Genomic DNA, 26,088 nt, shown 5'->3' with positions numbered 1-26,088 from the left:
TCATTTCTTGTTCTGCACCACCAAACTAATGTGCATTTAGAGTAACCTTAGAACTCAGCTCGCCTGGGAAGTTTGAATTTATACCGCTATATGATGTACTTAATAGTGCCCTCTTTCAAATTAAAAAGTGTTCTGATGTAGAGCATAATTTATACAATCGTCCACTGTATACTCCTACCAGATTTTTTTCAAAGCTAAATTAACTAAAGCGTGTGTAAATGAATCACAATGAAAGGCAGCGATGACCTCACCAGACCAGCCTTCTTGTGATGGCCCATTTCAACACAAATGAGTGTCATCAGTGGCTTTACAATGGTTCTTCTTGTAAATTCCATCATGAACTAGAGTTTTGCTTTATGCCATCCCAGCCCACTTTAAATTCTGAATCATGTTGGGATTGCCCCAAATAGGGCGGGGCAGACAGATGGAATGTGTAGCATTGCCTTAACATTTCTTAACCTGCCCAGCATTGAAAGTGGCTTTCCCCCGCTTTTGTTCTCCAAAAATCTTTATAAAACCCTATTGAACTCACATGAATTTTATCTATGTAACTTTTCCCTGAAACATAAAGATTACACATAATAAAAAACCTAATAAACCTGGTTAATGAGAAGAAGAGATTAGTGCTATTTCATAACATTGGCATTATAAGGAAGTTGTGCTCAGTAAAAACTACTCAACCTTATAGGGGCAAAGAATATTTGCTGAATTGAAATTTGATTTAGAGCTTGGCAATAAAAAAACAAATGAATTTGGTGGTTCTGCATCTGATAATGGTACATTAGAAAGTACTGTTTCAATTCAGTATCATTCCCGTCACATATTCAGGGTTCTTTAGAAAGAAATTACCCTTGCTATAAAATAAATCAGCAGAACTGTACACCATCAGAAGACCAAATGTAAAGAAAATCATCATTATATGTTGGGTTTTTTTTTTTTTTCACATTTGAAAACATCAAGATGAATTCATCTAGATATGAACTCAACCAGATATGAGTTCATCCAGTAAGCATAATTATATTTATTGTCTTTTACAATAAATTGGTTTTGGAAATGAAGATTTTTTTTTTTAATGTAGATTATCAAGAACTATAAAAACCTAAGACATTAGACTGCCAGGTCAACTTCAGCTTAGACTATCATGTGTTCATCACACATTTACTGAGAATATACCAGATGCTAGACTTGGATACTAGGGATAGAAAAAAAAATATTTATAAGCACCTGCCTTCCAGGAACTGACAGTCTCATAGTCTTATTTTTCCAAGGAAAAACAAAATGGGTGTCTCTTCAGAGTGGCTGGTCTATGTCATGTAAAGTAATGTTAGGTTTAACATTTCTAAAAAAGCATTTACATTAATACTGCTCAAGTCTTTCTTTCATTATCTTTCAAAACTCAGGTGAATTTTCCTCTTACATCAGAAACAGATCTGAGTGGGGCACCTGGCTAGATCTGTTGGTAGAGCACAGGACTCTTGAACTTGGGGTTGTAAGTTTGAGCCCCACACTGGGTTTGGAGATTACTTTTTTAAAGAAGAAAAAGAAAAAAGGATATAGTTCTGAAAGACAACCCAGAATGGAGGCAGCAACTCCATGGTACTGTGAGGGGCCAGGACCTCTTTACCTTTGCCAATCTTAGCATTGGCTTCCATGCTTAGCCCTATTCAGTGCTCAAGATGGCTGCTACTAAATTAGATATCCATTTATAGGGCTGGTGTGCCATCCCCAGTTGCTCTGAGTTCTAGCCGTTAATGGCTCACAGCTGCCACATTCTCAGAAAAATGGCCTCCAACAAAGGTAGCCACATTGCTGACCAATGTGTAGAGTTTAAGCCACCCCAACACCCAGCCTTCTGTGTGCTGCCCTCAGTCAATGACTGATGGGAGAGTATAAAAGCCAGACTTCCACTTTGCCGCAGAGTGAGACAACTTTGTGGTATCATTTGTACTTCCAAGTTCTGGGTAGATAATCAGGCAGGTTAAGACCAGAGTTTGACTGCAACAGTATCTTTGCGCCCTTTCTTTCTTGATCTTACCTTACTTCTCTTCTCAGTAGATTTGTGCCAAATCTACTCAGAATCTCTATCTCAGGCTCTACTTTTGGAGAGCTAAGACTTTTTTTTTTTTTTTTTAACTTATAATGTCTTCATTTCCTCACCCTTTCTTCTGAGTCTCTACATAAATATTGAACATTATTGTACCACTGCCTTTTCCTCCAAATATACTTTAAGACTATCAAGCCTAATCATCAGAACAGCTAACAGAAAAGATAAAAAAGAAAGGACTCCAAGCAGTTTTTGGCCAAACATAAATATGGGTATATATTTTTTCAAGTGCAAGTAGTGGCAAAACTAGACAAAAAAATTTTTTTTCCCATAGAGATACTCATTTTCATTTCCATGGCCTGAATGCTTATTTGTTACAGGTTTGAAACAATATAAAGGGAAAGACAAAGGAAACAAAAATACTCTAGCTTGGGTGTTGCTGCTAGAGAGTAGTATTTTCTGTATGTATAATTTAGTAGCAAACCACAAATATTGAGGTGAATTTTTCAACTCATTGTATATAAGCACAGTTGAAATATGCACTTGTTGCATAAAAATTATTTTAGCTATTTTAATTCTTTTAATAATATCTGCTTCTTTGTTCATTTCAACAGTAACATTATGTTTCCAAAACCTAAATGCTAAGTAAAATAACAAATGCAAAACGTTAATAAAAAAATGTGGTTTTTTAATGTTTATTATGTTTATATGAAGTCCAAAGTGGTGGCAGGGGGGAACCAGAATAAAAAGGAAAATACAAATAGTTGTACTATTATTTCCTTGCTCCCTCTGTTTTTGCAATATGCCCTCAGTCACTAGCTTTCTCATAATACATCTCTAGCTCTTCAGAACTTCCCTACTCTGATCTACCTTTTCCAAAGAGCTTCCCATACTTCTACCTTTTCTCCCATGCCCCTTTACATAATCTATCTTAAAATTTAACTGACTTCGCTTTTGTTTCCTGTGCCTCATTTTCTTCCCTCTCTATAGATTTATAGGAGCCTTTAGAGAACTGCCCTCAATCAAAACTTGGAATAACTAGGTAACAGCAATTGATTAGAACACTAATCTATTGCTTCATTTTTATTGTTACATCAAACGATAGCATGGTAAATTTCTGTGCAAAAAAGAGCTTTCAGTAATCAGGTAATGTATTTTGAAGATATCTGTAACAATTACATGGTCACAACATACACATAGAATAAGAAATCTCCAGTTATACTCTAAAACTTATTCTGTCTGTGCTCAATTTGCCTGGTTTTGAATGCTATCAAAGTGAGTATGTATTCATTATAACAGTGTTCACTTCTATCTTTTTATTAAGAACATGGCTTTACATAATTATCCAAGTTTAATTTAATATGTATAGTATATGCAATTAAGGAAAAGATACTCTAAAAAAGTGCATTTCTCCATTTTTCACAAATCACTGTGTCTAGTCCTAACAGAATCCAGAACGATTGATTCTGAATATCAAGGACCACAATCTTTATCAGTTTTAATTGCTCCTTCTTCCAGATAACTTTGGGCATCCTTTAAATTTGAAATGTTGTAGTGTAGACTTCAGAGCAGAAAAACATTAGGAATGTTTCCAAGAATTTCACTTTCTCTGATCACTTGACTTGTGGAAAGATCCCAATCTAAATGTTGAATCCTACAGGCTATTAAGGGCCTTTTTTAGTTTTGTTTTTTTGTTTTTGGGGTTTTTTTGGTCCATTTTCTTTCACTTTTTCTATAGATTAAGCGTTCTCAAAATAATATGAATAAGTGATCATCTAAAACAAAGAATATTTAAATGACATCACAAATAAGCAGTTTCCTGATTTTTGTGTTACTTTATCCTGTTGATGATAGATATTTATTATACTTTATGACAGACTGTTATAAAGGTCATTTTACATGCGTCAGAAACATTTAATTCTGGGAAATAATCAGAAAAATATTCAGATTCAGTCAAGGTGCACTTTGAAAAATGGAAACAAAATGAAGGTGTTGTAAGATTTTCGGTAATCAACTATAGTCATGCCAGAACTGTATTTGTCACAGATTGAACTGATGTGTGTATATTTCAATAAATTGGCTTTTTAGAGTCATTTTTAAATAACCAAAATAAAAGTAGTAGCTTTTTATTTAATAGTTATTTTTATATATATTAGCTATATTTTTAAAACTTTGTGTTTATGATCCAAGGGACTTTCATTTTAAATACAACTAATCCTATTTACAACAAATTTAAAGACACATAACACCTCTCCCTTTTTTTGGAGCTAGATCTATATATATGATGTGTGTATATGTGTGTGTACATATACACATAAAAATTATTATAATATTAATTATAAATAAGTTACAGTAGTCCCTTTGCTAAGTGTCTGCCCTATCCTAACTACTATGCTTGGCATGCTTATGCTTGCTCTCATTTCAGCTAATATCAATATTTTGATATAGGTATAGTTATCCCTATGTTACCTTGGAAGAAATGGAACCTCAGCCCAAGAACACATTGCTATTAAGTAACAGCACTGTGGAAATTTGGCACTTTATTTCCAGTAACCATTTAGCAATGCTACCTCATCATTTCTGTTACCTGCAGCTGTAACAGGAGTAAAAGTAAGAATCCCAGCCCATGCTCATAGATCAAGGAATAGAATTTTTCAGAATGTACACACTTATATAACATTAAATCCTTTACTAGTTTGTCTTGGTAGCACATTTTTTAATGACATGGGATTTGTGAGGCAGTTAGAACTAAAGCAAATGAGAACAAAAGAGAGTTCTGAAGACATACAGTTTAAAATATGATTCTGCTTCCATTGTCTTTCCTAATTTCCATTAAGATCCACAAAAAAGTATCCTTGATAAACACACAATGCTAGAACATAAAGAATATAGTGCAATGCCATACCACTAAACAGCTGGACAAGTAGCTACCACTCACACAGAGTGGCACAAAGAAACACTTGGGCACTGCTTCTAATGCAGGGTCAGTGCTGAAGGCTGCTAGGAAAGCACCACAGGAAAGCAGCCTCCTATAATATTGCATCAGGGATGGGGCAGCCAATGAACAGAGTCAATCTAGAGGCTGATGACAAACTGCCCATGTCTGGTCTGTAAACCACATTCATGCACTAATTAATGTGTGTTCAATATAAAGATTTCTATTTACACAGGATGATCTGACAGAGGGACAGATACACACACACACACACACATCCCTTTAGCACATATTAACTAATCGTCTCCATAGTAGCATGACCATTCAGTGTAGAGAACTGTTCTTATTGGTGTGATATGTGCACTTTAGGTATTTACTTAGTGTGTATTTAAAATTAAAAAGAAAAACCTTTAAGATTCTGCTTACCAAAGTGTATCTGGTTTGTCTTCTGTAAAGTCTAACCATGACACTCTCCAGCAGTAACATTTGACACTATTCCCATGGAGTTCAATTTATGGCCTTCCTCCAGTTCTGCAGAATCATAAGGTCTGCCTCCTCCATATCCATTTATGGGATCATTTTTCCTATAATTATGTAGACTGAGAAATGTCAACCCTGGAACCTGGGACATATTGACACAACCAAAATTTCTATCCCTCTTGGTCATCATTCTTAGGTGTCTGAAGTTTGAGAACAGAGGTTGGCAGTGGAACTTTTTAAAACAAATGGTCAGAAAGCAGGCTATAAAGAAAGATTTTTGCTTGTAAACTCGTTATTTACCACTCGTGTCTTGGAAGTAGGAGACTGACCTGACCTTGAATCTGGGTTAGCTTAGGACACAGTCAGACAACTATGAGAAACAAAGACCACAGTCATAGAAGCAGCAGCTTCCCTTCCAAGACAGTGCAATCTTAACTGCCAGTGCCAGTGTCCTACCTACGGAGTGAAAAAGTGAGTCAAGTCTGAACTGAAACAGACTTACTTCCTCGTTTCAGTCAGGTCAAGTTTAAGAGTTGGTAAAGGCCAAATTAGGTCTGCAAATGTGCTTGATTTCTTTCTGAAAACAAAACTAAAAATGTCATTCTCTCTTCTAAATATTTTAGAAATAAGCACCTTTTTATAGTTTGGCAGGCTAAGCCAGATAGAAGGATTTTAACTTATGAAGTCTTCATAGACAGGTGGCCATACTAGTAGTAAAAGCTGCCCAAAACAGTAGTTATTTTTTGTCCTTGGAAGTCTAGACCAGGTCTGGACAAATCAGTAAAGAAGTGTAGATCATGTTTATTAAAGTTGATATAAAACCAAGGACAAAGGCTGCAAGGGGACACAGAGAGAGAATAGAAAAGCCATTAAGAGTTAAGGAGAATTGGGGTAAATTGGAGGGGGAGACAAAGCATGAGAGACCGTGGACTCTGAGAAACAAACAGGGTTTTGGGGGAGGCGGAGGGAATGGGTGACCCTGGTGGTGGGTATTAAGGTGGGCACATAATGTATGGAGCAGTGGGGGTGGTGCATAAACAATGAATCTTGGAACACTGAAGAAATAAAATAAAAAAAAAATTTTTTAAGAGAAGAGTTAAGGAGGGATGGTTTGGGCTTAACTTGTTGGTTGTCTGAGGATATACAGAGAAGGGTGCTCACTACTACCCCAAGTAGTACCTTTCTGCTGTACTTACTCTCCTGCAGTTCCTCGTTCTCTCTTCCCACTGCCAACGCTCACCCCATGCTGCCTTTAGGTCACAGCTGTTTTAACTGTGTGAACGTTGGAGTAAGTTGAAAGAGAACAACAACAAAAAAAAAGAACTGATTGGATGGGGACAGCAAGAGATTTTGTGGCCTTGATCCACTTTCAAACCACCATGTCTCTGTGTGATTGTACACACACACACACACACACACACACACACACACACAGTCCTTTCATGCATCTTTCATTACATTTTTTGAAAGATAAATACAGATTAGAAGAAACGAAATGAAATGGCAAAGAGATATACTAGATCTCATGGCCTCTAGGGATCATCCTCAAAACATACCCTCTTCCCACACCCCTGCCCTTCCTTCTAGAACAAGAGAAAGATTTATGCGATCTAAAGAGAAACCAGAGTTCTGCCCTTCCTTCTAAAGCAGTGAAGTCACTGACTGTGTTCCCATAGTGCCTTGGTGATATCTCTCTTGTGCTTATCTTACTGTATTTTGTTGTTTGCTTATATAGTTATCTCCTCACCTGGACTGTGACCTACTTACAGCTAGAATGCTTGTTATTCACTGTATGCCTGTGAGTGAGATGAACAGAATGCTTCATTTCCAGTGTCCTTGTGATATATCATAGTAGAGGATGGACTGTAGAAGTATGTGATTATTCTACTAAAAACTCATGATAAAATAATTTATGACTCATTCTTACAGCATTTTATGTGTTTAAGTTCATAACGATGAGTCTCTTCATAATGATATAAGTAGTTAGTGACTAGAGATAAAGGTAAGTAGTTTCCAGGCACAGTTATGTTACTAAAATGTTCAGCTAAGTGTGGGAATGTATGGGAAAGTGAACTGGTCATGATCTTAAAGTGATCTTAAATTGGGTAAACTAAAACAATTTATCCATTTTAACTACTTTATGTCTAAAATGTTGAACCACGCTATTATATTTGGTTCTGGTACCCATGAAGTCAAAATAATCAATAGTAAGACAATCAGAGTTCCTGAGTTGATTACTCTGTATGTCATCATTTCTCAAGATATCAAGATCATTTTTCAAAAAGTTCATTCACTGTGACCCAACATGGATTGAAATGTTCAGATTGAGGTCTGTATATGACTATTTTTATAGTAAAAATTCTAGATCCAAAAATGCCTTATTAGTTCAGATAATATGAAATACAATGAAGCTTTAGCATACTAAAAAATGTGGAGTGTCTTTTACTCTTGTAGTAGAATTCAAGCCAAACCCCAAACCTAACTAATATCACATTTTCATCACCCTCCTTTGCCCCAGCCTTATAAAACCAAATAATAACTACTCAGGAAATATTATATCTGTTAATTACAATGCAGTTAACCTTACCTCATCCCAAATAAATTATATATATATATTTTTTTTAATTTTTATTTTTTTTATGATTTTATTTATTTATTTGACAGATAGAGATCACAAATAGGCAGAGAGGCAGCCAGAAAGAGAGGAGGAAACAGGCTCCCCGCTGAACAGAGAGCCAGTTGCAGGGCTCAATCCCAGGACCCTGAGATCATGACCTGAGCCGAAGGCAGACGCTTTAACCCATTGAGCCACCCAGGCGCCCCAGAAATTATATGTTTTTTAATGTAGTGTACTTAAAACTATTGGTCAACTTGCTTCAGCTTTCAAAATGCATTTTGGTCTAGAATTGTATATACTTCCCAATATGAGAGTAACACCTCATTTTGTCCTCCATTACAGAAGACAATAGATGTGCATCTTCAAATGCAGTGTCCTGCACCAAGTGCCTCGCGCTGGGTCCGGAATGTGGATGGTGTGCTCAAGAGGTGCGCCATTTTCTTTCTTGTTTTCCTCTTTCTTTTCCTTCGTTCCTTCCTTCCTCCTCCCTCCCTTCCTTCCTTCTTTCCTTGTCTCCCTTCCCTTCTTTTTTCTTGCCTTTTCTCTTTTTTGCTATTTTCTCTGTTCCTCATGGTTGACCTCTCTAGGCAGGATTTCATTGTCCTAGTATTTTATGCCTTGAAGGTGCATCAGGAAAAAGAAAGATACTGCTGAGCATCAGGAAAATTTTATTTGGTTTTATGCTTGGAAATATCTGGCTTAATATAAAGTATAACCTTTTCATTAGGAAAATTATAGTAATTTTGAAATGAAGTGCAAACCATTTTATGTTTTCCATCTGTTCTATAGAGAGAATTGGCAAACACAGAAAGTGACTTTTGATAGGTCAGTAGGCTTTGTGTGAAATTCTTGCTGCAGCTTGGGGCAATAGGTTATATATCCAAGTTGGATCATAGTCTTGTACATGCTTATTAAAGAAAAGCAAGTTAGTTTATTGGTCTCTTTCATTTGTTTTTACTTGAAATACTTAGAGATAAGTTATTTACTCCATTTCATAACAATGTCCATCAATTTGCCAGTTACTTATGAAAAATGGGATGTTCTTCCTTTGACCTGTGACCTTATTCATGCAATACTGTGTACATTTAAATTCTGTGGAATGAAGAATAATTCGAAGTTGTTTATTGTTCAAAATTAGTATTTTTATATTCTAATAAGAGAAACATACCCCAATAACAAACTTCTTAGTAAAAAAATTACAATGCATTCTTTCTTTCTTGGCTGTGAAATTGTTTTGTTAATTTTTTCTTTTGTTGATGACCTTTGGTCAGAACTATCTTATATAATAAGTTGTAATGAAGAAGCCATCTACTAATCTGGGAGTTCTTTTGTGAAATTATATAGGTAATTTTATGTTTGTTTACATAGCTCTTGTGAATTGGAACAAATAGATCTTTAATGGCCTTTTGCTTGACATGAAAAGAAATCTCTAGCTTTTGCTTCCTGTGATTGTGTTCAAAAACTGCACCTACCATCATCTTTCCAACCTCTCCTGTTACTGCTTGCTCTATGTATCTCCCAAGAGGAAAAAGAAAGCTGAAAAGTAGCAAAGGATTATGGACATTACTTTCTTCTAAAGCAAGTCAGGAAAGAGGCAGGGGAGGAGTCCAGAAAATAGTGGCCATATCTGAAAGTAAGTGTTCCTCCTACTGACAAACCAAAGCCTTCTTGAATATACTCTAGGCTTTACCAGTAAGAAAATTTGAGATGTCACTCAAAACTAGGCAGTGCTTCACCAGAACTCATAGAATCAAGCAATGTCAGAGAGAGGACAATTCCAGAGTTTCTAGTTTCTATCCTATCACCTCTGATGAGACAAATGACCAGGTAGAATTCACTCTATTCTCTGAGCCTCCCTTTCCTCATCTCTCTAACCGTGAGTTTGGCATTAACTTCTAGGTCTTCTTGTCAAGAATGTTCCATGGCTTGACATTTCCTGACCCTAGGCCAATATTCTATTTTAGATTTTTACTAAGGAAGATCCTTAGAGCCATGAAGCTTACATCAACTTGGTGTGCTGCTGAGAATTTTGGTCAGTATAGTTTAGAGGGACTCAGGTGGTTAAGACAGCCAGTTGTCAGCCAAATGTTAACATCCCAGGCATACATAATGCCAAGTTCCAGAGGGACTCCTTTATCTGATAACTGCTGCTGGCACAGAAAATCTGGAGAGGCACAGTTACAGATATAGCAAATGTCAGTCCTGCCACAAGGGAAAGGATTTTGAGTATTCAGAGAAACTGGTGGCCAAATGGAAGGAGGTAACCCAAGGGGAAATGGTGTGTGTGGCTGCCAAAGCAGAAGAGGCAAACCTGTGTCTGCTTTGGTCAAATGCTTCAGAAGAGGATCTCAGGAAACATTTGGAAATTTGTTGGCTGTTCATGTTGCAAAATAGCCTTCTAGGTAGTGCAGGTTTCCCCAAAGCTCAGCAGGACCCTCGGTGCAGCCCCCAGGCCCGCCAGTCCATAATGCAGCGGCTGGAGGACTACCTGATCGTGGGACACCCACCCTCTTTCCAAGGTCTCTGTGCTCCTGGGTCCCCAGAAAAAACCCGGACTAAGCGAGCGTGTGCAGTAAATATTTATAATCAACCAGAAAACAAACACAAGAAACACCATCATGGGATAGAATACAGATGGCAGGGGGAAAGAAGCATCTAATTCATGTATTTAAAAAGCAGGCTCTGAAATGAGATCACCTTGGATTCAAATTCCAAGGCCATCCATTTCTAACTGTATAAATTTGGACATATTACTCTAACAACTCTGAACATCAGTTTTCCCTCAGAAATAATAATTGTACCTCTGACACATTGTAGTGAGGATTAAATGAAACAGTATGTGAGAAGCATTTGACCCAGGTATTGCTTAAGAAATGGGAGTTATTACTTAAAGAACTTAAGACTCCAGAGCAACTCATTCAGGTTTAGGAAACCAAAAGGACTGTGTTAAGAACACCACCTAAGGGTAAGGAACCAGTGTTAGGACTCAGCCACTAGCCCCTTCATTAACAGAAGGAGCTGTCCACTCCCTGCAGGCTGACCTGACATCATCAAGAGGAAGAGTAGAATGGCTAATTTTGAAAGCTTACCCACCATTAGGCACATATGCAACTGATGCCTTTTATTTCTTAACCAATGAGAGTGGAAGGACAGGGAAAGAATAGGCATTTTTTTCTCTGTTCATGATCAGAATAAATAAACAGTAACAAATTAAGCCTGGTTTGTACAATTTTCAAAAGTGGTAAGAAGTAAAACATCACTAGAAAATTTAGACAGGGTATATTCAATATGCCTACATTATTTTTTATAGCATGTTAATCTGCTATTCTGTACTTTTGGGTTTCTCTTTCTCTCCATGCTACATAAAAATAATTGGACAATAATTAGGATAGAAAGGACCTTACCATTATTACCTAGTTTAATGCCTCAACCTCCCTTTTAACAAAAACAAAATCTTGATGAATTTTGAAGAACTCTCTTTCTCTCCTGCCTGCTATGCCCGACATAGATTGTGATTACATAGCCAGAAGTTTAGAGGGCAGCCTTCAAACATAATTATACTGAAAGACAACACAAAGGGCATTCACTGTCAAAAGGAAGATGACAGAGTTCTTCATTTCTGTGCAGATTACCATGTTTGGAAATCATAAAGACTCAGAAATGAGAAGGAAAAAACTCTTCTTACTTTTCCCCAGATAATTATCTTGAATGGATGAAAGAAACAACTGATGAAAAGCCATCTGGGGTAACTTCAACCTGGGCTTTTCATGTACAAATAGGCTTGAGATGCACATAGTTGGAGTATGATTTTTGCTTGTGTATTTCTTGCAGAAAAAATAAAACATAAGAATTAGAAGAAATTAAAATGACACAAAACACCACAAATTAAAAGGGTGTGGTTTCAAATTCTTTTCTTTTATACAAAGTAGAAAGTAGGCCACAGTGGGTAGGGGCAGCATTCCATTCTTTATTTTGATGTCACGGTCTTTTCTTCCCTTCTCAAACCTAATTGTCAAATTGGCAGTGTTTTTCTAACTCAGTTTCTATAGTGGAGTAAAAACAGCTATTGCTGATTCAGACATTGCAAAATAATTGAGACTATTTTGCCTATTTCAGCAAAATGATTTGACAGTTAAAGGTCAAACAGCATAGTGTGATGTATAGTTAGAGTTGAATTAACCATATTCCCTTCTTTTCCATTTCTGTATACACAAATAACAAAATTCCTAGCTGAAAAGGAAAATCGGAATTATTTGTACTTTATTTCCTTCTTGATTTGAAGTCTTGAGGTTTTTTACATCTGTAAAACATGTGTGGCCCCTTGTCTGTGGCCCGTCATTTGAGGCAAGAGGGAGCATTGAGGTTCTAAGCCTCATGCACACTCAAGTTTCCTCAAGCTCCAAGAAAGGAGGGATCCCCCCATCTAGCCTGGAGCTTTCTAAAGGGAAGTGATACTGTTGATAGCAGTCCATGCTACCTTTCTTTGAGGAATTCCAAACTTTTTATAAACTAAATCGTATACTGAGTAACTCTGAGTTTTATCAATAGATTAATAAATTTGGATACAATAAATTAAGGATTTGGACTTTTTAAACTTCAGGCTAAAAATCTAGGTGTCAATAGCACAGTAAATTGAATTTTTCTGTTCCCATGAAGTGGTTTACCAAATGACAGCTGGACATCTTAATTGTAAAGGATATATCCACTTTTATCTTTCAATTATTTTTATATCTTAAAGTGTGTTTCACACTCTAATTCAGAATCAGTACTATAAGGGGCCACACAGTAAAAAAATTTGTTTTGTGGGTCACATACTGTCTCTCTTGCATGTTCTTCTTTTTTATTGCTTTATAGCATTTTTTAAATGTAGGACGCATTTTCTGGCACTCAATCAATATAAAACAGGCCACGGATTGTTGTATTTGTCCCATAGTCCCTAGTTTTCCAAACCTGCTCTAAATTAAGAGAGGAATTAAGTTAAAATCCTTGTATGAGTGTTTTTATATTGCCTACCACCATCCCATCTAATACTCACCACTGCAGCGAATGCTCCTATTCATAATTAGTGATCTAATATTCAACTAATATTGAACTTGATATAATCTCCTTCTTCCATAACCTTATGAAATTCTGTGCTTTCCCTAAGTTTCACGCCCATAAAAATTACATTTACTTGCTTAATGGCTGAATTCACCAAGGGTCTGTTAACTCTTTGATGACAGGGAGAGAGTCTATCTTATTCTATTCTGTATCCTTAGCACCTAACAAACTACAGTAAGTATTCAATCTGTATTCTTCGACTGAATGATTAGTTGGAAACCCAATTCCCTGAATCAGCTGAACTAAAGGAGGAAAGACTGAATACCAGATCAGAATAACCACTGCCAGGAAGATCACTAAGCAAATACCCAGCTAATGTGTAAACAAATATTTCAAATAATTCAGGCCAACATTCTATATAAAAAAACATATTTTTATACTTTTTGAAACATTTCCTGTCCTTAGGGGAAAACCTGAATGGTTACATGAAAAATAAAAATGTCAAATTTTTCTCAGTCATGATAAATTGAATTTTAAGCTTGCTCCACTAATTCCAAGTTTATTATACAGCTATTGAATGACAACCAACCAATCCCGAATGGTAATAAAAGTTCTAGATTCAGTTACAAAATCAGGAGAATCTTAGCTGCAACCTTGTATCTCTCAGCCTCATTATAAACATCTTCCTTGGTTTATTAAATTATTTCCAGGCTATTATGTGTCTAAGAAGTTGGGGGATTTTATGGTCTAAGGAATACATATTTCCAATTCATTTCTTAAAATTTTAGGATCTTATTAGGAATGTGAGTCCTGAGGGCTTGTTATATATTCCAAATATAATAGTATTTAATAAACGTTATCAGCTGGATTCTTTGAGAACTGAAATTTACATTTGGAATGACTGAATGGCCTATTTTGAATAAAATTTTTTGAAGCAGTCTTTCCCACATAAAATATTTAGAAAGAATTAAGTTGGTATAATTTTACAGTGATCAGTTAACAATATTTAAAGTCCTTGGTTTAAATCTCCTCTTTAATATTCATTTTCTTCTTTTTAAATAGAGTTTAGGAATTAAAGCTTTATTTAAGAGAAATTTACTAGTTTTCTTATTGGAAACATGCAGCTATTTTGAATAGTTGCATAATCTATGCAGTATTAGAAGATGGCTTCTTTTCAATATTTGCTGTGTGGTTTTCTTTGATTGTAACTGAGATAGTATGCACTAAAAACGTCAGTGATTTTCCTTTTCTTAAACAGGATTTCATTTCGGGTGGATCAAGGAGTGAGCGTTGTGATATTATTTCCAATTTAATAAGCAAAGGCTGCTCAATTGATTCAATAGAATACCCATCTGTGCATGTAATACCAAGTGAAAATGAAATTAATACCCAGGTGACACCAGGAGAAGTGTTGATCCAGCTGCGGCCAGGTTTGGTGATTTTCAAATAAATCTACGATGGTTCTGACTTGAAATTACATTTAGCTTTATTTGCTCACATTTAATATTTTGTGGAAGGCAGTATTGTTATAATAGAAATAACAGTGGGCTCAGAATAAAGAAATCAGAATTTTGCTCTTTTTTGTGCCTATAGCTAGCTATCTGTGTGGCCTCGGACACTCTGCAAACCTGACCACATTATATTATAATTACATGTTTCCAGACTTGATCAAATTGTAATGTAATTGTGTTCCTATTCCATTGCCAGCTCTGAAAGAAAGAGAGCATGTTTTATTCCACTGTTTCTCCAAAGCCTCACAGAGTGCTGGCTTGTAGTAAGCACTCCATAAGTATTTGTTGACTTGATTAGTTGATTAATTAATTAGTAAGAGATGTAAATTAAGCTAAGCCCCTAGAGCCTGTGTGATAAACTTTTAAACAGAAAACTACAATTCATAATTATCATAATTAACTTGAGCTGCTTTGTGATGGCCCCTGAGATTAACACATCTTTCTCCTCCTATACTTCTCTTGTAGTTGCCATTTTATCACATTGTATTCCACAGTTTGACACAAGTAGTAGGCCACTGGAAATTATTCATTTTCCTCTGGTGCTAGAGAATTTCAGTGTACAAACTACACATGGCAAGATAATTTCAGGTACACAGGTATGCATCAGTCAATTAGATGCACTTAGTTTTAAGCCATATGCAATTGCCTTCAAGTCTGCCATTATTTCATTCTGGGTGGTCTTGTCCTGTCATTAAATTTTTAAATAACCATTATTGACACGTGACTTCCCTATTCCAAAACTGAGCTATTTCTTACAGATTCTTAGGTTACCAGAAAAACAAATTATATTTCTTTCTTGGCTCTAGACATATTCCCAGCTTCCAATTAAAACTATGTTCTTCACCATATAAAGCAGCCTGATGTGGACACATATAAGAAACTGTTGGAAAGGGATACACAAAAATGAAAGAAATTAGATTGGTAAGATTATGCCATTCACTACCTTCTATTGCTACCATTACAATATACTGTGCAACAGGTGGCTTAAACAACAGAAATTTATTTTCTCACAGCTAGAAAGTTTAAGATCAAGATCCTGGCTGATCTGGTGCCTAGAGAGGGAGAGAGAGATACATACAAGAGAGGGAGACAGAGAATGAGCTCTGTGGTATCTCTTCCCAAAAGGGCACTAATCTCATCATGAGGGCCCCACCCTCCTGACCTCATCTAAACCTAATTATTCCCCATTGGCCCCATCTTCGAACACTTTCACATTATGGGTTAGGGCGTCAACACAAATTTGGAGGGAACACAATTTAGTCCACAGCACTTGATCTATAAAAATATTTTCAAAAGCCATGGAATATTTTTAGATATTAATCATATTTTATTTTTTTTATTTTTATTTTTTTATTTATTTGACAGAGAGAGATCACAAGTAGGCAGAGAGGCAGGCAAAGAGAGAGAAGAGGAAGCAGGCTCCCTGCTGAGCAGAGAGCCCTATGCGGGACTCAATCCCAGGACCCTGAGATCATGACCTGAGCCGAAGGCAGCGGCTTAACCCACTGAGCCACCCAGGCGCCCTGATATTAGTCATATTTTAAATAAGAAAACTTAATCCCCAAAAGTGAAACTTTTTATAGGTCAATATCACTGTATACTATGCAATAACTTTTGAAATCAATATAAGAGGATAAATAAATATTAAATAATGAACTAAGAAAAGCTTTTCCTAAATAAAGTCTGTCTCCAAGAATAAAACAAAACTATAGTCATAGACTATTTAATAATAACAATAAGAACAACACACATCAAAATAAATGGGATGTGATTAAGTTTCCTCCCAGGAAAACTAAAAGCTTTAAATGCTTTTTATTATTAAAGAGGAATGCAAAAAATTAACTAAGCATCCAAATTAAGATATAGGAGCAACAAAAACAGAATAGCCATAAGGAAAAAAAGAGAAAGGAATTCATAAGTTATGAAAAAAATTAATGAAATGTAAAATAGAAATTAAAAGGTAAAATTAATGTATAATTCCAAGAGTTGGTTCTTTGCAAAGTCTAATAAAAACAGATAAATTGTTGTCAAAGCTAATTAAGAAGAGTAAAAAAGTAAATAACCCAGTTATATAGATTATAACCAAAGAAACAAATATTAAAGAAAAAGAGACTATGAAAATATTAGGTATAAAAATCTATGGTAAAATGCATAAATGTTGATAATATACATTATTTTAAGGAAAATATATATGACTAATATTGCTCAAGAAGTGGGGGATATCTAAGAAACCTAATAAAAATAAAAGATACTAAGAGCATTATAAAAGAAAAACCCACATTGTGTACTTAATGTTTTCTTAGGAAGAAATGATTTCATGTTCACCCAAACATTAAGAAATGCATTATCCCTAGGCTGCATAAACTCTTCCATTATTTTTAGAGAAGGCCTAGAAGCTACCCAATCTCTACAAAGTTTGCATAACCCTAGTATCAAATCCTTAACATTTCAGGAAACCACCTTAAATCATATGTGATAAGAAAAATAATGCCAAAAGGAAAAAATATATATTGTTATTTCAACAGATGCTGAAAAAATCATACAGTAAAATTTAATGTTCACTCTGCCAAAACCAAAATTGAAGAACAGTTCTTTAATATGTATTAAAATTATTCTGGAAGTTTTATATAAAAGCAATTAGGTTTAAAAAACAAATACAAGTTATAAACATTTTGAAAAGATAAAGCAAAATTATCATTATATGTCTCTGGTAAATCCAAGCAAATCAACTAAAATTAACTTTTAAAATTTAAAATAAAAAACAAAGGACTCTTGATCTCAGGGTCACGAATTTGAGTCCCACAATGGGCTTAGAGCTTACTTAAAAAAAATAATAATAATAAATTCCTCAGCCATCATCATAAACAAGGAATACATGTTTTTAAAAATAAATAAATAAGGCAGGTTGTTTTTTATAAAGTATTCAAATCAGTGAATTTCCTATGTGATATTAAATATAATGAAAAAGGGGATCAATTCACAGCAACAACCTAAAATATAAACTATCCAGAGACAAAGTTTTTAAAAAAATTCATAAGATCCATTGTGTAACCTCAAAGAAGATATGTAAAAGTGCAGAAAAATTTTATGTTCCTGATTAGGAAGGCAATATTATAACAGTGACAGTTTTCTATAAACGAACTCTATAACTGTATCAGAATCCAAGTGAATAAGTAAATTTAAGTCAATCCCAATCCAATCTGAAATTTTTAAAAATCTTCAATATTTGTTATGCATGTATCTTTGTATAATATAAATAAATATAATATATATTTTATATTTACATAATAAATATATAAATATTAAAAATAAAATACATCTATACAAATTTATTTAGATTTTTAATGTTATTACCAGGTTATTCACAAGAAAAATGGATGTCCGATTAAGGCTTTCATGACTCACCCTTGTCTTGTCTTCTCTGCTCTGTTACTTGTTTCTTTTGCCCTTTTTCCTAGTACTAGGAAGATTCCTAAGCTTATTAACCATCTTAGTTCTCTTTTTTGTGGATGATATGCCTCTCCACACAAATCTTCCTATTTTTCTAACTAAACATTACTTTTTTTAAAAAAAGATTTTATTTATTTATTTGACAGACACACAGCACAAGCAGGGGGATTAGCAGGCAGAGGGAGAGGGAGAAGCAGGTTTTCTAAAGAATCAGCAGACAGCCCCACCTAGTTCAATCTCAGGACCCTGAGACCATGACCTTGGCTGAAAGCAGCTCCTTAACCAAATGAGCCACCCGGGTGCCTCTAAACATTACTTTTCAGTAGCTTATACATGAGGCTTATGGTATATTGTGTTTCTAATAAATGTAACTATATCCTTTCAAAATGTCTTGCTCTTTTTCTTTGTTTGTTGTTGTTTTGTCTTGCTCTTTTTTAAACACTTAGGATTTGAGACAAGGGTGCATTTTTTTTGGGGGGGTGTGTTACATTTAAATTTATATACTTAGTTTGTTCATTTTTGTAGATATAATGGCGGTTGAATCTTTCTGAGACTAAAAATTAACATTTCAAAACTTGAGTAACTGTTTCAGTGCTATAGATAAGCAATGACAGTCATGGTAATGAGGCAGGAGAAAAGTGGAAGGACATGAGGGATAATGGGAGGTAGCATCTCCAGGGGTTGGTGATTGATGAGCACAGGGACACTTGGGCTGTGGCTCAGGCAACAAAGGAAGAGTGCTGGCTGCCATCTGTAGAAGGCATAGTACTGAATTCAAACTGAGACATTTTAAATTGAGTTGGTGACTTATTTACTATATATGAGGTTGCAGTTGGATAAAGATGTGGGAGACTTCGGGGCGCCTGGGTGGCTCAGTGAGTTAAAGCCTCTGCCTTCGGCTCAGGTCATGATCTCAGTGTCCTGGGATGGAGTCCCGCATCGGGCTCTCTGCTCAGTAGAGAGCCTGCTTCCCCCTCTCTCTCTGCCTGCCTCTCTGCCTAGTTGTGATCTCTGTCTGTCAAATAAATAAATAAAATCTTAACAACAACAAAAAAAAAGATGTGGGAGACTTCAACATAAGGTAGTAAATGATGTTAAGTGAAAGCAGAATGGGGGGTGGGAAAGTGTAAAGAGAAATGCTTAATATCTATATCAGTCATTATGGGGTTTGATTTTTTTCATTTTTCCACTACTATTTAAATTTCTGTATGCAAATCAGTGAATTATATAATGTGTTTAAGTCATCTCTCCAATGTAGCCATGACAGAACTATATTTTACAATATGCATCTATAACAAATGCTTGTTAAATTATATTTAATAAGATCATCTAAAAACCACATGTGGCATCAAAGATGTGCCAGCTTTGAGGCATAATATATAAAGCTACATTGTACCAATTCCAGATATACAGAACCACTGCTCCTTATAATATAAAAGTCCTTTCTACCACGACACATACAATGCATACCTAAGTATAAAATGCATTTATTGGGCGCCTGGGTGGCTCAGTGGGTTAAAGCCTCTGCCTTCGGCTCAGGTCATGATCCCAGGGTCCTGGGATCGAGCCCCACATCGAGCTTTCTGCTCCACGGGGAGCCTGCTTCCTCCTCTCTCTCTCTCTCTCTGCCTGCTTCTCTGCCTACTTGTGATCTCTGTCTGTCAAATAAATAAATAAGATCTTTTAAAAAATGCATTTATTCTCCAATATTGATTTAGACTTGATTTATTTATAATTATTTATTCTTATAAAAATTCATGAAAAATTTTTTCATGGATACTGATTAATTGTTTTAAAGAATGTTAGTAGGACTTTATTATATATATTATATATATATATATTTATTTATTTATTAAAAGATTTTATTGGGGCGCCTGGGTGGCTCAGTGGGTTAAGCCCCTGCCTTCAGCTCAGGTCATGATCTTGGGGTCCTGGGATCAAGTCCCACATCGGGCTCTTTGCTCAGCAGGAAGCCTGCTTCCCTCTCTCTCTCTGCCTGCCTCTCCATCTACTTGTGATTTCTCTCTGTCAAATAAATAAATAAAGTCTTAAAAAAATTATATGATTTGCATAAAAAAAAGATTTTATTTATTTATTTGACAGACAGAAATCACAACTAGGCAGAGAGGCAGTCACAGAGAGAGGGGGAGGCAGGCTCCCTGCTGAACAGAGAGCCCGATGCGGGGCTCGATCCCAGGATCATGACCTGAGCCGAAGGCAGAGGCTTTAACCCACTGAGCCACCCAAGCGCCCCTATTTTAAATATTTAAAATGAAATTTAAAAGTGATATTTTCTTTCACTTTTTACTTCTTAAACTATATATTTTTTTCTTATTTTTACCTACCAATCTGGTGGAAAAATAAAAGAAAAAGGTATTGATCCTACTTGATATTCCATAAGAACATTGAAATGAAATATTTAGGAATATAGGAGAGAAAAAGGAATTCTCCAATTCTGCTTCAGAAGTAATACAATGTAAATGATAAGTATTAGTGTAATTTATACTTCACCAATTTAAGAAAATATTTCAAACTCAATTCACTTTAATACTGTAACAAAAGAATGCCCTTTAATTTAGTGTAGCTTAACTTGAAATGTAAAATTTTTCAGGTATTCTTCTTAAATTCAAATTTTTTAAAAAAACAGAAAAATACAGAAATCACACATTGTTTCCCCTCCACCCCTGGTACATATCACTCAATTTATCCTCATTTTTTCCCAGAAATTCAGAAATGTGATGGAGTCTGTGCCTTGATGTTTCAAACCCATCTCATTCTGGGGACTTCTCCCTCCCTGACCCAAATATAATGAACAGAATTTGGTTGTTCTTTCTTCCTGATAGTTTTCCACATTTTCTTTCGGTTTTTCAGTTTCATCTTATGCAGAACATTTTTAGTTATCTTTTCTTAACGTCCAGTCATGGTTGTAGCCAAGTCTTCAGAGATGTTCACAGCATTATTTGAGTGATTTTAAGCTCATTCTAACTACTTTCAATTCTTTGGGCTATTCAGACCAATACTGGCAAAAGCTCTAAGTAGGTCTCTGCTTTCCTCCAAGTCCTCTTTCTTATTCTATGTCACAGACCTACTTTTTGCCTTTGAAGCTGATCGATAGAAACAAGGATCTGAGCCTTTAAAAATCTCAAAAGGTTTAAGAATGAAGCTTTCTTGGAGATAATGTAAGTAGTGGCATAAACCTTTGGGGGCCAGATGATATTCTTTCCTCTCAGAGAAACTAAGTTTTTTCCTACTCTGAAGGAAAGAAGTAGTAGATAATGAGCTTCTCACTAAGGTTAAAATATGAGGACCTTTTGAAATGATGTATCAAAATGTGCTTCAAATGTAGTTTAGTTAAACACATTTATTAGTGGTTAGGCCTGAACTAAACCCAGAAACTTCAGAGATGAATGAAGTTTCTATGCTAATGAGGCTAATAGTGATAATTACTAACACATATATATTTACTGTGTACTAAATACTGAAGTAAGTATTTTAAATAGATGCTAAAAGAATTTGCTCTCAGAATAGTGTTTATGACACTGCTGTCTACATTGATAATCTCACCAATATTAAGTCTTATTTGTACATGTGTTTCTTTCTCATCTAAAATATTCAAAATCTCTTAATGTCATCCACATTTTGAGCCCTGTGTTGGTGACACCCCAGAATGAACTGAATGGAGATTTTATCTGGGGACACAGTATCCATGTTCCCATCAAAAGATATTTCTACTGCCTCCAAGAAGGTTTCTTCGTTATATAAAATGAAACCATCAAGAGCCAGCTTGAAAGCATATGGGGAGTATCTCAAGCTCATAGGCAAAACATGGGGTTTGGGATCAGCTTGTCTAGGGCTGCCTAAATAACTTTAAGCCATTGAGCTGATGGCTTAAAGTTAGAACTTTATGGGAACCTCAAATGCCATGCAGTTTATTATTTTTTAAAAGATTTATTTATTTTAGAGGGGGGAGGGACCATGGGAGAAGGGAGATAATCTCAAGCAGACTCCCACTGAGTGTGGAGCTGAACTCAGGGTTCCATCTCAGAACCCTGAGGTCACTACCTGAGCCGAAATCAAGAGTCAGTTGCTCAACTGACTTCACCACCTAGGCTCTTCAAATGCCTTGCAGTTTAGAAGTGATAATTATCATTTTCTCTGGAAATGATTAAAGGGCCTATGTATACAAAGAGTCTCTCCCCCTTTATTAAAATTTTGTCTTACTGAGGCCTCAGCCCATGCTGAAGTCTTCAAGTGACCCAGGTACATATCTGAGATCAGCATTTATATGATTTAAAATCAAGCTACAGCAGCCTAAATCCTCCAACCCTGATCATTTGGCAAGCTTCCTTACAGCCATCTTCTTTGCTGAGGCCAGTGAGACTAGGATTTTCTTGCAAGGCTAAGAGTAACTGGTATGTGCTGAGGGCCCTTGTAGGGCTACCATTTGGTTGGATCTCTCTTGAGTATTTTAGTCCTCTAAGTACTGTGCTTTTGCAGTTTCTATTGGCTAAGATAACCACAACTTTATAACAACCTGGACAATACACTATCTAGTTTATTTTTCAGTAACTCCATGAACACACACAGCCATTCTTCTTTAGACACCATAAACTGTAATGATCACCAAGATGAAAACACAATCTGGCCGGTGCCTTAGGTCTTCAGCCTTATACCCCAGTCAAGAGTTAAAAAAACAACTACACAGTTTGTAGAAGAAGAAGGAGGAGGAGGAGGATGGGGAGGAGGAGGAGGAGGAGAAAGAAAAGGAGGAGGAGGAGGAAGAGGAGGAGGAGAAGGAGAAGAAGCAGCTGATCCACACATTAAACCACATGAACCACATTCCCCATTTATGCTCCATTTCTATTTCTTATCAATCTGGCTCTTTCTAGATACTGACAGTCTCCTGGATTGGACTTTTCCACCCAAACTCAAGACACTTCCAAAGGGACAGGCCTTTTTACCAGACACTGGAAAAGCAGAGATGAATATATGCTCTTTGGACGCAACCCATCTCATAAAAGAAGGAGTGAGAGAGTGGGCTGGGTGGCTTTCACATCTCCCAGTTTCTCCTCCCAAACTCTTGGGCCAAAAACTAAGAGTGTTGCAGTAAAGGGGTTTTCAGCACATACAGGCAAATTAGGAATGAGTAATTTTCCCCATAATTGTTATTACATACCAGAAAAAAACTTACTTTGAATACATTCTGTAACTGGTTTAAAAACATCTGATTTGTAAAACAATTTGAAAGAAAATATTGCTACTTTTGAGCATATTAAGACTAAAAATAGGATTTGATAAATTAGGGGATTCTTCTGATAAGTAAATCAGACTCTCAATTGTATATACAAATTGGTGCTCATTAAAAAAATTGTTCCACTCAAATTACTCTCTACTGACAAATAATGACTTAAAAAGCATATACTTTATTGTTTAAAAAAGTAAAATTCACAAACTGCTCATATTTAAAGAGATGACTTTTTTACATGTACTTACAGGCTTCTAATTATGGAATTAATAAGTCATGGGAATAAAAGGCATAGCATAAGGAATGTAGTCACTGTAATAGCTATGTAATAGTACAGATGGTAGTTACACCATCTGTTATACACAGCATAATGTATAAATTTGACAAACCACTAAGTTTTACACCTGAAACTAATGTAATATTTTGTGTCAGTTAGACTCACATAAAATCAATCAACAAATTAGAAGAAATTATAAAAATATTAAATACAGAATTACCAACTCCACAGAGGGCCTTTATACAGTGATACCGGTCCCTGTATCAAATGATAATGGACAGGGAAATAAATAAAATGGTATGGTACACATTTGTTGGGAAGCTTTCACATTTCTCCTCATGGTGACCCTCTCTTCTTGTCTAGTTCCTTTGCTTCCGTGATCCCTCTTCAACATCCGTTTATCAAGCACCCACCATGTGTTCGACAGTCACTGTTCCCTACATTGCCCAGGTCCCCAAGCATGGCAGTGCTGGGTACAATTCTTTAGACCACTGTCTCTCATTCCTTCTCAGGACTAGCTGTTGGGAAGGATCTCATCATATAATTCATAATGAGGTACTACTTATTTAAGATAGGTTAACCTCATACTTAGTACCAGAGTTTTCACATCATATATGTAAATATGCCTTAACCCAAAAGGATGAATTTGCACCTTTATCCAATAAGAGGTAACTTTTCTTAGGATGCCTTTCTACTTTTCTTCAAACCAAAACAGCCACCTACACTTGAGATAGAACGCTGCTTGCTGTATTGTGCTGTGCTTTCCTAGATACTAAGGGAAGTATGGGTTCATATGGTGATAAATACATTATCTATTACATTTACAATGAGTTAGTCCATTTGTTATTATCACTAGCTGCACCACAGAATTGTGAGAAATACATTGTAGATGTGGGAAACTAATAAATTGGTGTGATTCATATGGTTTTCAAATTGCCTTAAAATTATTCCATGATATTCCTAACATCATTCATTATGCACAAATCTGTGCTAGTTGTTCTGTATATAAAATGTGACTGATTTATTGAGAGCTTATCCTGAGATGTTTAAAATGAATACTACATAATGTCTGTCTTTCTTTGAACCAGAAGCTGAAGCTAATTTTATGCTGAAAATTCATCCTCTGAAGAAATACCCTGTGGACCTTTATTATCTGGTTGATGTCTCAGCATCAATGCATAATAATATTGAAAAATTAAATTCTGTTGGAAATGATTTATCTAGAAAAATGGCATACTTTTCCCGTGACTTCCGCCTTGGATTTGGCTCCTATGTTGATAAAACAGTTTCACCATACATTAGCATTCACCCAGAAAGGATTCATAATCAATGCAGGTATCTAGGGTTTGATGTGGACTTCATAATATTAAATTAATTTTTTTCTTATAAAATCTCTCTTTGTTTTTATATAAAGGACTCACTAAATTTTATATTTTTGTTTTATTAAGTGGGAAATTAAAATATTTGTAGAGGAGGTATGTTCCTATCTCAAAACTTAGGACATCATGTGTAGCTTGGACTTTTGATTTTGTTTTTTCAAATATCACTCAGTTTCATCACAAAAAACCCACAAGTAATATTAGTGATTTTGGATAAACTCCCAATGTCCAGGCCACCATGCATATAAATACCTGTTTGAGAATTCTGTATGTGTCCTTTCTGATAGCTCCAAATTTGTTAAATTGAGGTTTGTCAAATATAAAGTACTTACCTTGCCAGTAATGCAACTACCTTTCCATTATTATATCGTGACTATATTTGTAATTATGTTGCCTGAGAGGTGACTTCAAAGAAAGTTCAGCTAGGACATTGAGGGTAGTTGGAAAGAGAGGAATTTGTCTGTTTTCTGGAAAGAGCCCTTTTTCTTAGCATTTTGAAAGTCTCATTCTAAAGAGCACATGCTGCCCTATGAAACAAGGGCGGACTTTAAAAATACAAGTTTGTCAGACAGTATCTTATTTAGCCTGTTGAATTCTCAGAGAGAAATGTGTTCAGTTCTTCCTTAATATAACATATCATTTTAACATCTTCTTTCCTACTTTCATAAATTCCCCAGGTCACTTTAGAGTACACACGCTCATCTACCAGAATAGCTCTGCTAACTGTTGGAATGAATGCGTCTCCTCATGGAGCTTCATGTTCCTTCTCCCTAAATGTGCATGTGCCTGGGGAATGATTCTCACCTCTTGGGACATCATGGGATTCTCAAAATAATTTTAGTAAACTGTTCATCAATAATTTCACACGACACAATGTTTTAAAAATTAGCACAATATTTTAAAATATCAAACAATAGTATAATATTTCCACTTAATTCCTAAAAACAGTTCCCCCAAAATGTTTTTCTGCTGCACCACGGTCAAATATGATAGGAAATGACTGCAAATTCTTAAAAATTAACCATGTATATTAGCATAATAAAAGCTCTTTAGGTGTCCTATATTAAACGTGCTTAATCTTCCTTAGTTTTTGGACACCAAACCATTATA

General features: G+C 35.6%; 1 protein-coding gene and 1 long non-coding RNA gene across 4 annotated transcripts in view; one reads left to right on the top strand and one right to left on the bottom strand.

The window, feature by feature from the left end:
* ITGB8 (integrin subunit beta 8) overlaps positions 1-26,088 on the top strand; it is an 81,943-nt gene that overhangs the window by 20,614 nt on the left and 35,241 nt on the right. For 2 of the 3 annotated variants that reach the window (XM_059396740.1, XM_059396738.1), the window contains exons 2-4: positions 8,419-8,504; positions 14,375-14,546; positions 24,688-24,934. In XM_059396740.1, the coding sequence (XP_059252723.1) occupies positions 24,705-24,934 (230 nt within the window). In that variant the 5' untranslated portion in view covers positions 8,419-8,504; positions 14,375-14,546; positions 24,688-24,704. The remainder of the gene's footprint in view (positions 1-8,418; positions 8,505-14,374; positions 14,547-24,687; positions 24,935-26,088) is intronic. The other variant, XM_059396739.1, reaches the window with a different exon arrangement.
* LOC132015893 (uncharacterized) overlaps positions 1-26,088 on the bottom strand; it is a 43,405-nt gene that overhangs the window by 16,358 nt on the left and 959 nt on the right. The window lies entirely within an intron of this gene.

The sequence above is a fragment of the Mustela nigripes genome, chromosome 4 (genome assembly GCF_022355385.1).
Source record: "Mustela nigripes isolate SB6536 chromosome 4, MUSNIG.SB6536, whole genome shotgun sequence".
Classification (NCBI taxonomy): Eukaryota; Metazoa; Chordata; class Mammalia; order Carnivora; family Mustelidae; genus Mustela; species Mustela nigripes.
This window is presented reverse-complemented; position numbering and strand designations above follow the sequence as displayed.